This window comes from Bufo bufo, chromosome 6 (assembly GCF_905171765.1).
Source record: "Bufo bufo chromosome 6, aBufBuf1.1, whole genome shotgun sequence".
Taxonomy (NCBI): Eukaryota; Metazoa; Chordata; class Amphibia; order Anura; family Bufonidae; genus Bufo; species Bufo bufo.
This window is the reverse complement of record NC_053394.1, coordinates 20606742-20623248: the sequence shown is the minus strand read 5'-3', so window position 1 is coordinate 20623248 and position 16507 is coordinate 20606742. Positions and strand designations below refer to the sequence as shown.

Sequence of the window (16507 nt, the reverse complement as noted above, 5' to 3'; positions counted from 1 at the left end):
TGTTGGCAACACAGACAAACAGGGAAAATATGGCCCCATAACAGAGTGGGTATGGGGGCCAACAGCATTGGCAGTAACAGGGATAATTGTGGCCCCATAACAGAGTGGGGATAGGGGCCAATAGCAGTGGCATAAACCAACTGATTAAATATGCATGTAGTAGTTTAACAAGATGCAAGTGGCAATTACACTTAACCTGCAGTGTCCCTGCTGTCTCTGTATGCTTTCCATACAGTCTTAAAAAACTCCCCCTATGATCTCCCTGCACTGGCCCTGTTAATTTAACAGCAGCAATACACAAAGAGTGGCAGCAATTTACCTCTGTGTATTAATATGAAATTGAGCGTCCGTTTAACTGTAAATGTGTCAGCAGTTCAACAAGATGCAGACGGTGATATATTAGACTGCCCACTAATCATGAGGCACAGTAAGGTCTCATGCACACGACCGTTGATTTGGTCATCATCCGAACCACAGTTTTTGCGGCTTGGATGCGGACCCATTCACTTCAATGGGGCCGCAAAAGATGTGGACACCACTCCGTGTGCTGTCCACATATGTTGCTTCATTCCGTGGTCCGCAAAAACAATATAAACTGTCCTATTCTTGTCCGTTTTGCAGACAAAAATTGGCAGCTATATCAGAGGCTGTCCGTGCCGTTCCGTAAATGGAACAGACTGCAATTTACAGACCACAAAACACAGAACGGTTGTATGCATGAGGCTTAATTCTATATATAAACTAAGAGATTAAATGCGAATGTGTAAGCAGTTCAAAAAGATCCAGAGAGCGATATATTTGACTGCCCTACATACTGAGGCACAGTTATTCTATATATAAATTACAAGTTTAATTAGGATTGTGGCAGCAGGAGAACTAGATGCATGTGGCGATTGCACTCAACCTGCACTGTCCTTGCAATCTCTCTATGCTCGCCCTACAGTGTCTAAAAACTCTCCCTATGATCTCCCCACACTGTTCCTGAACTCTCTGCATCTAATATTCTACAATTAAAAGCTTTCTGCAACACTATTCTTAGCACATAAGCACTTGCCACATCTCTCCCTAAGCTCAGCAAATAGTAAAATGGTGGAGACCACGCGGGATGAAACTTTTAAAAGGGATGTGATATCACAAGCGATGGTTATCTGATGATTAGCTAGCTGCATGACATTATGGGTCATTTGGAGTTCCTGAGTTTCTCATTTTCACGTTGTAACAGCCATTTGTGTAGGAGCCATTTTAGAAAAAATCTGATTCATTACCACGAAGCGCAAAGAAATTAGGCTTTACAGCAAACTGAATTTTACCTAAACATCAGATGGAATTCCGCTTCGGATGCTTTGTTTCGCTCAACACCAGAAACCTAATTAAATTAGGCATACTGACAAAAGCATGATTTTAGGCGCAACTACTCTAATTATAAAATCTGATTTCAGTTTTACTCCAGAAAACACAACAGTAAGAATATCTATGTCAATGTGACACATGTGCAACTAATCCCATGCAGAGCATGACGTGATCACACACATAGAATTTATCAGCTACAGGAACACAACCTAAAGGCAAACAACATATTGTATGCTGATTTACCTTACAGGATAAAAATATCCAAACCCAAGGTTACAAAAATATCAACCAAATAGGTCAAAAGAACATTCAGAACATAAACTTCAACTACAGTTTTCCTTATATAGTTTAGATTATGCGGATATTAATTAACTTTCCCTTAAGTGAGGAGGGGGTAGAGGAGTGATATCATGATAGCTCTTGGGTATATATGTCTGTAGTTTACACTCAACACTCATTCTGGATCAATTTCCACTATGAAACTCCTCCTGATCTGTGTGCTCCTCGGAGCAGTTGGTGAGTTCAGTGGCTGTCTTCTATGATACATATATTGTTGATGTTGATACTTTTTAGTTTTCTACAGCTTTCTATGAGGAAAGAACCTAACTTTTTCAATTTGCTACATGTATGATGTATATGACTGTATATAATATGGCTTCTTGTATTTTCTCAGCTGCTTTTGAGGATGATAAGATCGTAGGAGGTTACACCTGCTCTGCTTACTCCGTCCCCTACGCAGTATCTCTGAACTCCGGCTACCACTTCTGTGGAGGTTCTTTGATCACCAGCCTCTGGGTGATCTCTGCTGCCCATTGCTACAAGGCGTAAGTTACCGGAATTTTGACCAAGACCGAACAATCAACTTTTGGCTGTTATCATTTACTATTCTATATTGTCTATTGAATTGTCTCCCTTTTTTAGCAACAAAACTAACTTCTAAACCTCAAATGCTTTCAATGCTTTGAGTGGCTCCCACTCAAAGCATTGAAAGCATTTGAGGTTTAGAAGTTAGTTTTGTTGCTAAAAAAGGGAGACAATTCAATAGACAATTTTTGAGGGACTGAAAAAAGTAATTGCATATGAATGCTGTAAAGATTGGTAATGGCCCTGGGGATCATAACCAGAACATATCATAAACTTATGGGCAATAATAAGAACAGGTCATCACGGTTTTAGCAATGAAAAACCTTTCAACTAAAAGAAGGAAAAATTATATTCAATTGCTATTTATATGTGGCACAGTGAAAGCCAATATGTTTGTGCCTGTTTTCTACAATTTTGCCAATTTATAGAATACAAAGAGTTTCATACTACAGTTACACGGTGGCGATAGGACAGAATTGAACAACCAATATATGAATATAAACTTTAAACTTTTTGTTTTTAGAAATGAGGAGATTCTATACTAAATAATAAACTGTTAGTGTTAGCAGATCATTTCCTGTATAGTGTCTATTTTGTATAAATTGTGCCACTGAGTGTAGCTTCGAGGCATGGGGGTTTAAGGATAAGGTTAATTCTGGGCTCCTATCCTAGCAGCTATTACAGGGACCTCCCATTAGGTGGTTAAGAGTAAACTTCATATACATCTATGCATCAGCACTAAGGATAAAGCTCTATCATTAAACATGGCTAAGATTTCAGTATCTTCCTGTTCTTCTAGCCGAATTTCACATTTTGATTCTTCAAAATGTTGATTCACTGGGAAAGAGTCTCATTTATAGAAAATAGAGTCTACCAACTATATTCTATAGTTTGCTTATATAAGGAAAAAATCCAGAACAATGAAAGGTCTGAAGCCACACATACATAGTGATTCATCTAATTATCACCATTATCTATTAGACCGATGTAAATGCTGTATTTGTGACAAGAGCTGCCCCATGTTCCACCATTGAAAAATAACTTTAAAAAGTATTAGATTTCCATTTTTTTCTCACCACACATGTGAAGAAACAGGGAATCTACTTGGGTGAAGATAAATTGCAATACCATTCACAATGTATGGACAAACTATGGTGCTGTTTCTGAAGGAAAGCACAAATATTTTCCCAAAAACACTAATGCATTTTAAAATATTTATGAAATTAATTTAGGATTACAAATGGATTTGTCTAATTTTTGCAGGAGCATGCAGGTGAGACTGGGAGAACACAACATCTTTTCCAGTGAAGGCACCGAACAGTTCATCAACTCCGCCAGAGTCATCAGACATGGAAGCTACAACTCCAGAACCCTGGACAACGACATCATGTTGATCAAGTTGGCCTCTCCCGCAACCCTCAACTCTTACGTCAAGGCTGTTGGTCTGCCCGGTGGCTGCGCTGCTTCTGGAACCAGCTGTCTGATCTCCGGATGGGGCAACACCCTCAGCAGTGGAAGTAAGTCAAGTACTGCCAATAATGTTACTGGAGCGGCAAGTAAAAATGAGTAGTGGTTATTGAAACAATGTAAGATGGAGTTTACTCAGAGGTAGGAATTACTTACTCAAAAATAGCTGAAGTTTCTTTAAAGGTGGAGTTTGCTGATGAGGAGTAAATGTATCTTAAGACAAATCTAATACATTACGAATGGACTTAAATGAGTAAAACATTAAACATTTTCTAGGACCTCAATGATTACTCGGTGTAGAAATTGTTGAAAGGATGTTTGTTTAGAATTTTTTATGTATTTATAGGTCTCATAATATATCAGATCCAATGTAAATCTTTTTTAATATTTTTCATATATAAAGCTAAAGTGGATCACTGGACACAGCTGACAAAATTATGTGCAGCAAATAGTAACAGACCTATGATTAATGGATATTATGGGTGTGGAACAATATGTGTCATATAGATATTAACCATGACCTGCTATGGTGTAGAAACCATACTGTATCAGGGAGCATAAAGCTTAAAAGGGTTTTCCCAGATTTTAAAACTGATGATCTATCCTCTGGATGGGTTAAACTTATTAGTATCTGATCGGTGTGGACCTGACACCAGGAATCAGCTGTTTGAGAAGGCACTGATGCTTGCAATAGCACCGCGGCCTTATAACAGCTTTATCATTGGTCACATGGCCTAAGCTCAGCTCAGCCCCATTAATGCACTGAAATACAATACCAAGCATAGTTGCTATACAATGGACGGCAGTGTGCTTGGTGAGCAGAGAGAAGGCTTTGGCTCTTATGTGAGAGCTGGTGCCTTCCCAAAAATTTGATCATCAGAGGAATCTAAATGTTGGATCCCCACCTATCAGATACTAATGAGTGATGACCCATCAGTGGGGATAATTTATCAGTTCAAAAATTCCACAAAAACCCTTTAAAAGTCAAAGAAAATGTGCAAACACTGTGACTGATCATTTTATGTTTCTATCTACATACCATATGCTAAAAATGTATATTCACTTACTTTTAGCAAACATGCCCAGCCTTCTGCAGTGCCTGAACGCCCCCATCCTGACTGCCGCCCAGTGTAGCAGCGCCTACCCAGGAGAGATCACCACCAACATGATCTGTGTTGGATACATGGAAGGAGGCCAGGATTCCTGCCAGGTAAATAGATCTTCTTCGTCTCATAACTTTCACATCTGTGACTGTAGAATGTTGACTGTTACGAGAACATATAGTCATCAAAAGGCCGTTATTCCCATTTCATGAATACGACCTATCATGACAATGTGTTTATATGAATGTATCATAACAAAATCAAAAACTTGTTTCTCTAAATTATGCAATTTAACAATATTGTGAGAATAGCAGATTCTTAAAAAGATGATTTAGACCAGGGTTAGGCTTGAAGGGCAAATCTTTATTTCTTTCCAATTGTATTGATTTAAAAAAAGAAAACAGTTCAATGACAAAATCCTGCTCTGGCATTAATCTGTAACCACATTGTTTCCTTCTTTAGAAAAATTGATATGGACATCACAGAGGCTCATTGAAAATTTCACTGTATTTGTAGATGCCATATTTAAGAGACACTATTTGAAGGAGCAGAGGTGTAGCTATATTGAGTACAGAGATCACACTCAGGTCATGCTGAAAAATGGTCAAAGATCCTTGTGCCATATTAGAAAGACACAACTGTTATAAATGTTACATGATTGTATTGAGCCCCAAGAGCCCTAATTTACATCTCTGTGAAGGAAACTTTTGTAGCCGTATTTTAGAATATACAGTAGCTACTGATTATTCATTACCTCCAGTTAATTTAAAATCTAACATTTTGTCTCTATATTTTCTCAGGGTGACTCTGGTGGACCCGTGGTCTGCAATGGACAGCTCCAAGGTATTGTTTCTTGGGGATATGGCTGTGCCCTCAGGAACTATCCTGGTGTCTACACCAAGGTCTGCAACTACAACTCCTGGATCTCCAGCACCATGGCTGCCAACTAATCTTTCTCTGTGTTTCTTGTCATTTGTTGCTCTGTTACTGGGTACTAACACCTATCATAGTAACAGTTAGCTTTCTAAAAATAAAAAATAAAAATAATTTAAAGAAATCTTCTCATTTTTATTCGGATTCATCACTTTCAATCATCATTAAAAAAAAAAATGTTGAGTCCAGCAACTTATCATGATGTAAAAAAAAAAAAAAAAACACTAATCAGGGAGGATACCCTTTGAGCTGCTCTTTGTAGACTAAGCAGAACGCCATCCTGTGCTGGGCTGTGAATGAGCGTGGATGCGTGTGATGGTGTCTGCCAGGAACACGGAAAGGCTACTATTCTAAAGAAGAAACATGAGATTACTGCAGCAATACCCAAGGTGTGGCAGCAATCCTCCTGTGTGTATTAAGGTGAAATTAAGCATCAAGCCTCAATTGTCCCTTTACATATATTCACTTTCCATACGTTAGCAATTTACTCCTTTTTTTTTTTTTTTTTGGGGGGGGGTCAATTTATTTAAGCTGCATATGTACAAACTGTAATTGCTACAGCAATACCCATGGTGTGGCAGCAATCTACCAATGTCTATTAAGGTTAAATTTAGCATCAACACTCAATCGACCATTTACATATATTCAGTTTCCACATGGTCAAAATTAATATTTTTTTGAGAGGGTTTAATTCATAATCATTTTCAATACCGTTATAGCTTTCTGTTATGAAATGCTTAAAACGGAAAATAATGGAATTTATATATACCGGAAACCAAATGGAAACCTTTCTGTTTTAATCTGTCCTCATATGGTTCAATAGATAATAAATAACAGAAAACATCTGGTTTCCGATATTTTGGATGGAAAAAAAACTCCTGTCAACAAAATAAAGGAAACCAGATGGAATGCTGGTTTCCGTTATTAGTTCACCATTGAAATATATGAGGATGGATTAAAGCAGAAAAATTTCTGTTTGGTTTCCGGTATATCAATTCCATTATTTTCCGTTACAAGCATAATGATCGAAATGTTTTTCAATTTTTATTTGGCCAAATTTCAACAAGAAATTTTATTTGTTACTAATTAATTTGTCACAGCAGACAGCACGCTTCAGTAAAGCCAAAGACCTTTGTTTGCCCCTGCAGGAGCTGTGTCCAAATGGCTATTGAGTGGAACAAAATAAAAAAATGGAGGCAGCGCCAATAATGTAATGGAAAAAAAATGTCTATTTAAAGAGGTTATCCAGTTTCAGAGCTGAACCCGGACATACCCATAATTTCACCCAGGCAGCAGCCCCCCTGACATGAGCATCGGAGCAGTTCATTCTCTGAAGCTCTCTCTTACCCTGCGCAGGATCACACAGGGCAAGGGCTGTTTTATTTACTATAACACACTGCTGGGCGGAGGCTTCCGCTAAGCAATGTGTTCGGTGACGTCACCATTTTGTAATGACCGGCGTCACGCACAGGGAGGGAAAAGGGAAAGCCCTGCCCAAGGGAGAGGGAAAGGTGGTGACCCCTGACTCACCTTGCGGCTGGCACCTGACTGCTCTGACGTCCCTAGACGGGTTCCTCACCCGTGCGGAGATCACGTGCCTAAACCCTGGCTTTCCCTAGAATGAGCCCTAGATAGTGAACGGGCCAGTGGGATCGCTAGTCCGCACCACTGACACTAAGAGGGAAACACCAGGGAGAGGACAGACAATACAGACAAACACATACACCCAGGTGGGCGACCACAGCAGACCACAAAGGTCCAACAGGGATCCGGAGGGTAACGTTCTGGACCAACTACCAGAGAACGCAGCAACACAGCTCCAGAGGGTCAGTATAGAAGTCCAGGCAGGAAGCTCTATATCTGGCAACCAGAGAAGTGTGAGAGGGGAATATAAGGAGGTTGGGAGTGCTGGACAAGGAACAGCTGAGGAGAAGGAGCTACGGATCCCTGAGTGAGCCAAAAAGGGTTGCAAAGCAAACCCAGAAAGCTACCATAAGGAAACAGCCCTATCTTACATAGAGCGCGCAGCCAACCGCTGCGACCTCCTGACCCCGGGTATAACGGAGTCAGGCGTGGTTCTTGACACCCTCGTGACACATCTCTGATGGGCGGGCTTTATTGCTGTCCTAAACCACCTACATAGAAAATGCCAGACCGCTGGTACTGAATTAGATCCTTTATTGTAAATCACATTATACGACAAACATGGTTAAAAAGAAACAGTGCAGGAGATAAAAGCAAACATCACTGGAGGAGACCTGCATGAACGGAGTCCCTATCATGAATATATGTACAAAGGACATAGTCATGCATATAGAGAAAATCAGACATGATAAGAAAAGGGACATTTACCCGTGCAAAGAGTCTCCTCCAGGATGGCGCCAACCCCAACGCGCGTTTCGGCGTACCTTCGTCTGGGGGTGTCTTGCTGTCCTAGCTGTTTTACAGGCAAGGGCAGCGCTAAAGCCTGTACATCAGTGCCGGTGACGACACTGGGCTCACAGCTGGGTGTTAGTCTCCGCCTGGCAGCCCGAAGGAGAGCTTCGTTTGTAACCAGAACTCCACAAAATGCCTTTGCCCTGCGCAATTCAGCGCAGGGCAAAGGAGAGCATTGAAGCATGAACTACTCCGATGCTCTTGTCAGGGGGGCTCCAAGGGGGACATTCTGGGTATGTCCGGGTTCAGCTCTGAACCCGGACAACACCTTTAATGCATATTTCAGCAATCCAAACATATGCTTTTAAATCCCTTTTGTTAGCTGTATATTTACTGTGCATCAGTATTGCAGTTCAATGTTAGCATCAGGTCTAATTTATCACTGTGGATTTAACAGATCAGTGCCCACAGATTCAGGTATTGGTCGCATCACAGAGTGTGGAGAGTGGCAGCAGCAGTGGCAGTAACAGGGACAATAGTGGCCCCATAACAGATTGGGGATGGGACCAACAGCAGTGGCAGTAAAGGGAACAATAATGGCCCCATGCCAGAGTGGGTGGAGGGGGCAGCAGCAATGGCGGTAAGGCTGTGTTCATATCACTGTTTATTTTTTTGTTCTTCTATCTATCAAATGGACAGAAAACTAAAAAAACAAGACTATATTTTGAGCATCCATAAAGTCTATTTTAGATTGCTAGTATTTGATCAGTATCTGTAAGCCAAAAACAGGAGTGGGTCCAAAACAGAGATAAAATGTAATGTAAATATTTGCATCTCATCTGTGTTTTGTACCCATTTCTGCTTTTGGCTTACAAATACTGATCAAATACTGATTAAATGCTGATCATATACTGACCGTGTGAAAGAGGCCTTATGGATGCTTAAAATACAGGATCCTTTTATTTCTGTTCTTCTGACAGATTAGGAGAATGGAGAAATAAACGGTGATGGCAACACAGACAGATAGGGGAAAAATGGCCCCATAACAGAGTGGGGAGAGGGGCCAATAGCTGTGGCAGTGACATGGACAATAGTGGCCTCATAAGAGGGCCATTAGCATTGTCTTCATCGACAACCTCCAGCTCCTCTTGCTCCTCGAAGTGAAATGTAGGTGCCACATCTTCTGTCCCCTCGCCAAATCATATTTGTCAGCATCCCCTCCAGGATGTAAAAGAGTGGAATGACAATATTCATCCCATATTTCTGCTGACTGATAAATAAAGTGGCCTGATCAAAGAGCCTGAGCAAACAGCACATGTCATGCATGAACTGCCACTGGCTAACGTGGTAGTTACACCAGGGGGTAGACCTGTCCATCAGCAGCATTTCTCCTGCGGTGTTGCTATCAGTGTGTGAAGAGTGGGAGAACAGGGTTGCATTGACAATCCAACACAATGGCCAGCACATTGAACACATTTTGTAAGTGGTCAGAAACTTGTAAATAACTCATGAAAGAATAAAGTTACGTTAAAACCAAGCACACCATTGTTTTTCTTGTGAAATTCCCAATAAGTTTGATGTATCAAATGACCCTCTTCCTATTGAAAAAACTAAAGTTGGATTCAAAATGGCCGACTTCAAAATGGCCACCATGGTCACCACCCATCTTGAAAAGTTTCCCCCCTCACATATACTAATGTGCCACAAACAGGAAGTTAATATCACCAACCATTCCCATTTTATTAAGGTGTATCCATATAAATGGCCCACCCTGTATATATAAACTAAGATATTAAATGTGAATGTGTAAGCAGTTCAAAAAGATGCAGACGGAGAAATATTTGACCGCCCTTCATACTGAGGCACAGTTATTCTATATATAAATTAACAGTTTAACTAGGATTATGGCAGCAGGTGAACAAGATGCACGTGGCGATTACACTCAACCTGCACTGTCGTTGCAATCTCTCTATGCTCTACCTACAGTGTCTAAAAACTCTCCCTTTTATCTCCCTACACTGTTCCTGAACTCTACGCATTTAATATTCTACAATTAAAAGCTTTCGGCAACACTATTCTTAGCATAAGCACTTGCCACATCTCTCCCTAAGCTCAGCTCATAGTGAAATGGTAGAGACCACACGGGATGAAACTTTTAAAAGGGCTGTGATATCACAAGGAATCTGTAGCTAGCTGCCTAACATTTTGAGTTTCTGGGCTTCTCATTTTCACTTTGTAACACATGCAGCAGCCATTTTAGAAAAAAATCTTGTTCCCACGAAGCGCAAAGAAATTCGGCTTTACAGCGAATAGAATTTTTCCTAAACATGATTTTAGGTGCAACTACTCTAATTATAAAATCTGATTTTAGTTTTACTAGATAAAGCACAACAGTAAGAATGTCTATGGTAATGTGACACATGTGCAACCAATCCCATGTAGAGCATGACATGATCACGCACATAGAATTTATCAGCTACAGGAACACAACCTAAAGGCAAACAACATATTGTATGCTGATTTACCTTACAGGATAAAAATATCCAAACCCAAGGTAACAAAAATATCAACCAAATAAGTCAAAAGAACATTCAGAACATGACCTTCAACTACAGTTTTCCTTTTACAGTTCAGATTATGCGGATATTAATTAACTTTCTCTTTAGTGAGGAGGGGGTAGAGGAGTGATATCATGATAGCTCTTGGGTATATATGTCTGTAGTTTACACTCAACACTCGTTCTGGATCAATTTCCACTATGAAACTCCTCCTGATCTGTGTGCTCCTCGGAGCAGTTGGTGAGTTCAGTGGCTGTCTTCTATGATACATATATTGTTGATGTTGGTACTTAGTCTTCTACAGCTTTCTATGAGGAAAAAAGCTAACTTTTTCAAATTGCGACATGTATGATGTATATGACTGTATATAATATGGCTCCTTGTATTTTCTCAGCTGCTTTTGAGGATGATGATAAGATCGTAGGAGGTTACACCTGCTCTGCTTACTCCGTCCCCTACGCAGTATCTCTGAACTCCGGCTACCACTTCTGTGGAGGTTCTTTGATCACCAGCCTCTGGGTGATCTCTGCTGCACATTGCTACAAGGCGTAAGTTACCTGAATTTTGACCAAGACCGAACCATCAACGTCACATCAAGTTTTGGCCTTTATCATTTACTATTCTATATTGTGGAGCTGCCCAAAGCATTGAAAGCTTTTGAGGTTTAGAAGCTAGTTTTGTTTGTAAAAATGGTTGCTACAAAAAAAAAAGGTAGATAATTCAAGTTTTGTGGGACTAAAAAATATTAATTGCATTTCAATGCTCTAAAGATTGGTAATGGCCCTGGGGGTCATAACCAGAATATATCCGAAACTTATCGCCAATAATAAGAACAGGTCATCAGTGTTTTAGCAATGAAAAACCTTTTAACTGAAAGAAGGTAAAATGATGTTCAGATGTTATTTATATGTGGCACAGTTAAAGCAAATATTTTTGTACTCGTTTTCCATAATTTTGCCAATTTATAGAATACAAAGAGTTTCATATTACAGTTACAAGGTAGTGATAGGACACAATTAAATTACCAAAATATTAATATAATTTTTTTTATTTTTAGAAATGAAGGGATTCCATACTAATTAATAAACTGTATAGAGTCCATTTTGTATATATTGTGCCACTGAGTGCAGCTCCAAGGAATGGGGGTTTAAGGACAAGGTTAATTCTGTGCTCCTATCCTAGCAGCTCTTACAGGGACCTCTCATTAGGTGGTTAAGAGTAAACTCCATGCACATCTATGCCATCAGCACTAGGGATAAAGCTATATTATCACACATGGCTAAGATTTCAGTATCTTCTTGCTCTTCTAGCTTAATTTCACATTTTTATTCTTCAAAATCTTGATTCACTGGGACAAGTCTCATTTATAGAAAATAGAGTCTACCAACTATATCCTATAATTTGCTTATATAAAGAAAAAATCCAGAACAATAAAATACAAAGGTCTGGAGCCACAAATACATAGTGATTAATCTAATTATCACCATTATGTATTAGACCGATGGATATACTGTATGTGTGACATTAGCTGCCCCATGTTCAACCATTGAAAAATAACTTTAAAAAAGTATTAGATTTCCATTTTTTTCTCACCACACATGTAAAGAAACAGGGCATTTACTTGGGTGAAGAATAATTGCAATACCATTCACAATGTATGGACAAATTATGGTGCTGTTTCTTAGAGAAAGCACAAATATTTCTGCAAAAACACTAATGCATTTGAAAATATTTATAAAATGAATTTAGGATTACAAATAGTTTTGTCCATATTTTGCAGGAGCATGCAGGTGAGACTGGGAGAACACAACATCTTTTCCAGTGAAGGCACCGAACAGTTCATCAACTCCGCCAGAGTCATCAGACATGGAAGCTACAACTCCAGAACCCTGGACAACGACATCATGTTGATCAAGTTGGCCTCTCCCGCCACCCTCAATTCTTACGTCAAGGCTGTTGGTCTGCCCGGTGGCTGCGCTGCTTCTGGAACCAGCTGTCTGATCTCTGGATGGGGCAACACCCTCAGCAGTGGAAGTAAGTCAAGTACTGCCAATAATGTTACTGGAGCGGCAAGTAAAAATGAGTAGTGGTTATTGACACAATGTAAGATAGAGTTTACTCAGATGTGGGATTTACTGACACCGAATTAGTAGTGTTGATCAAGAATATTCGAATTGTGAATTTGTATTGCGAATATCGCCACTTTGAGAATTCGCGAATATTTAGAATATAGTGATATATATTCGTAATTTCGAAAATTCAAGATTTTTTTTTAAACAGTACACATGATCCCTCCCTGTTTCTAGCTTGTGGGCCAATGAGAAGGCTGCAATATTTTTGACTTTAGGAGTAGTTGTGATTGCGAATTTTCGTATTGTAAATTTTTATCGCAAATTTTTCATTTGCCGATTAACACAATCAAGAAAATAATGACTGAGATAAATAATTCTCGAATTCACGAATATATGCGAATATTCGCCCAAATATTTGCAAAATTTCACAAATTCGAATATTGCCCCTGCCGCTCATCACTACAAATGAGCTGAAGTTTCTTCAAAGGTGGAGTTTGCTGATGAAGAGTGAAGACATTTTAAGACAAATCTAATACATTTTGAATGGACTTAAATTATTAAAACATTAAACATTTTCTAGGACCTCAATCATTGCTCGGTGTAGAAAATGTTGAAAGGATGTAAGTTTAGAATTCTTTATGTATTTATAGGTCTCATAATATATCAGATCCAATGTAAATCTTTTTTTATTATTTTTCATATAAAGCTTAAGGGGATCACTGTACACAGCTGACAATTCATATGTAGCAAATAGTATCAGACCTATGATTAATGGATATTATGGGTGTGGAACAATATGTGTCATATAAATATGAACCACAAACTGCTATGGTGTAGAAACCATACTGTATCATGGAGCATAAAGCTTAAAAGGGTTTTCCCAGATTTTAAAACTGATGATCTATCCATCATCAGTATCTGATCGGTGTGTTCCAGACATTAGTAATCAGCTCTAAAGCTTGCAATAGCACCACGGCCTTTTAACAGCTTCGTCATTTGTCACATGGAAAAAAACTCAGCTCAGCCCCATTAATGCGCTGAGATGCAATACCAAGCATAGTTTCTATACAATGGACGGCACTGTGCTTGGTGAGCAGAGAGAAGTCTTTGGCTCTGATATGAGAGATGGTAACTTCTCAAAGAGTTAATCATCAGGGTAATAAGAGTATTGGATCCCCACCTAACAGATACTAATGAGTGATGACCCATTAGTGGGATAGTTTATCAGTTAAAAAATTCCAGAAAACCCTTAGGGCTCTTTCACACTTGCGTTGTTCTTTTCCGGCATAGAGTTCCGTCGTCGGGGCTCTATGCTGGAAGAATCCTGATCAGGATTATCCCCATGCATTCTGAATGGAGAGAAATCCGTTCAGGATGCATCAGAATGTCTTCAGTTCCGGAGCGGAACATTTTTTGGCCGGAGAAAATACCGCAGCATGCTGCGCTTTTTGCTCCGGTCAAAAATCCTGAACACTTGCCGCAAGGCCGGATCCGGAATTAATGCCCATTGAAAGGCATTAATCCGGATCCGGCCTTAAGCTAAACGTCGTTTCAGCGCATTACCGGATCCGACGTTTAGCTTTTTCTGAATGGTTAGCATGGCTTCCAGGACGCTAAAGTCCTGTTTGCCATGGTAAAGTGTAGTGGGGAGCGGGGGAGCAGTATACTTACCGTCTGTGCGGCTCCCAGGGCGCTTCAGAGTGACGTCAGGGCGCCCCACGCGCATGGGTGACGTGATCACATGGATCATGTCATCCATGCGCATGGGGCGCTGTGAGGTCATTCTGGAGCGCCCCGGGAGCCGCACGGACTGTAAGTATACTGCTCCCCCGCTCCCCACTACTACTATGGCAGCCAGGACTTTAATAGCGTCCTGGGTGCCATAGTAACACTGAACGCATTTTGAAGACGGATCCGTCTTCAAATGCTTTCAGTTCACTTGCGTTGTTACGGATCCGGCGGGCACCTCCGGCAAATGGAGTACACAACGGATCCGGACAACGCAAGTGTGAAAGAGCCCTAAAACTCAAAGAAAATGTGCAAACACTGTGAATGATCATTTTATGTTTCTATCTACATATAATATGCTGAAAATTTATATTCACTTACTTTTAGCAAACATGCCCAGCCTCCTGCAGTGCCTGAACGCCCCCATCCTGACTGCCGCCCAGTGTAGCAGCGCCTACCCAGGAGAGATCACCACCAACATGATCTGTGTTGGATACATGGAAGGAGGCCAGGATTCCTGCCAGGTAAATGGATCTTCTTGGTCTCATGACTTTCAGATCTGTGACTGTAGAATGTTGCCTTTTACGAGAACATATAGTCATCAAAAGGCCGTTATTCCCATTTTATGAAGACGACCTCTCATGACAATGTGTTTATATGAATGTATCATAAAAAATCAAAAACTTGTTTCTATAAATTATGCAATTTAACATTATTGTGAGGATAGCAGATTCTTAAAAGGATGATTTAGACCAGGGTTAGGCTTGAAGAGCAAAACTTTTTTTCCAAATGTATTGATTTAAAAAAAACCTGTTCAATGACAAAATCCTGCTCTGGCATTAATGTGTAACCATATTGTTTCCCTCTTTAGAAAAATTGGTATAGAGACACTATTTAAGGGAGCAGAGGTGTAGATACATTAAGTACAGAGATCACACTCAGGACATGCTGATAGATGGCCAAAGATCCTTGTGCCATATTAGAAAGACACAACTGTTATAAATGTTACATGATTGTATTGAGCCCCAAGAGCCCTAATTTACATCTCTGGAAAGGAAACTTCTGTAGCCGCATCTTAGAATATACAGTAGCTGCAGATTATTCATTATCTCCAGTTGATTCAAAGTCTAACATTTTGTCTCTATATTTTCTCAGGGTGACTCTGGTGGACCCGTGGTCTGCAATGGACAGCTCCAAGGTATTGTCTCTTGGGGATATGGCTGTGCCCTCAGGAACTATCCTGGTGTCTACACCAAGGTCTGCAACTACAACTCCTGGATCTCCAGCACCATGGCTGCCAACTAATCTTTCTATGTGTTTATTGTCATTTGTTGCTCTGTTACTGGATACTAACACCTATCACAGTAACAGTTAGCTTTCTAAAAAATAATAAATAAAATAAACAAATCTTCTCATTTTTATTTGGATTTATCACCTTGAATCATCATTAAAAAGAGTCCAGCAACTTATCATGATGGCAAAAAATAAATAAATACTAATCAGGGAAGCTACCCTTTCAGCTGCTCTTTGTAGGGGCACATTTATTAATACTGGCATTCTATACTCCTATACCTGGAGGTGGACCTCCAGAGTTATGAAGAGGCGCAGGCCTCTTCATCCACAGCTTCCTTGAGGTTTTATATTTTGACAGTTTTCTACACATCAAAAAATAATAATTCGCCCACTACACGTCCATTTTCTTAAACCTGGTGTGAGCGGGGAGAAGTCGCAGATTGCAGCTGAAATAACGCTGTATTTCTGTTTCATAAATGACTCCCTAAGACTTCATGCGCTTGACCATAATTTTATTTGATTGCCCTCTGCATTTTTTGTGGATAGAACATTAACCCTTCATTTCTATAGTGCAATTGACATTTCAATAAAAAGTCAGTTCTTCAGTTTATAGCATATAGTAGGGCAGGAAGGTGGAAAATAAGGATAAGTGAACCAGTTCAAACGGAACTGGGTTCTGTCTAAACTTTGCTATTTTTCTGATGGCAGACAGACCGAAAGATTTTCAGATTTGTTTTGGATGAATGTACTGCACTTGTTGGGA

At 39.9% G+C, this 16507-nt stretch overlaps 3 protein-coding genes across 11 annotated transcripts in view; 2 read left to right on the top strand and 1 right to left on the bottom strand.

Annotated features, from left to right (window-relative positions):
* Positions 1–16507, bottom strand: part of LOC121006028 (M1-specific T cell receptor beta chain-like) — a 961123-nt gene that overhangs the window by 692535 nt on the left and 252081 nt on the right. The window lies entirely within an intron of this gene.
* On the top strand, positions 1824–5764 carry LOC121006051 (trypsin-like). The gene is made up of 5 exons (XM_040438943.1): positions 1824–1866; positions 2024–2174; positions 3478–3731; positions 4755–4891; positions 5585–5764. The coding sequence occupies exons 1-5, from the start codon at positions 1827–1829 to the stop codon at positions 5732–5734; spliced, it is 732 nt and encodes a 243-aa protein (XP_040294877.1). The 5' UTR covers positions 1824–1826; the 3' UTR covers positions 5735–5764.
* On the top strand, positions 10849–15756 carry LOC121006049 (trypsin-like). Its single transcript, XM_040438942.1, has 5 exons — positions 10849–10891; positions 11046–11199; positions 12432–12685; positions 14839–14975; positions 15607–15756. Exons 1-5 carry the CDS (start codon positions 10852–10854, stop codon positions 15754–15756), a joined length of 735 nt encoding a protein of 244 aa, XP_040294876.1. The 5' UTR covers positions 10849–10851.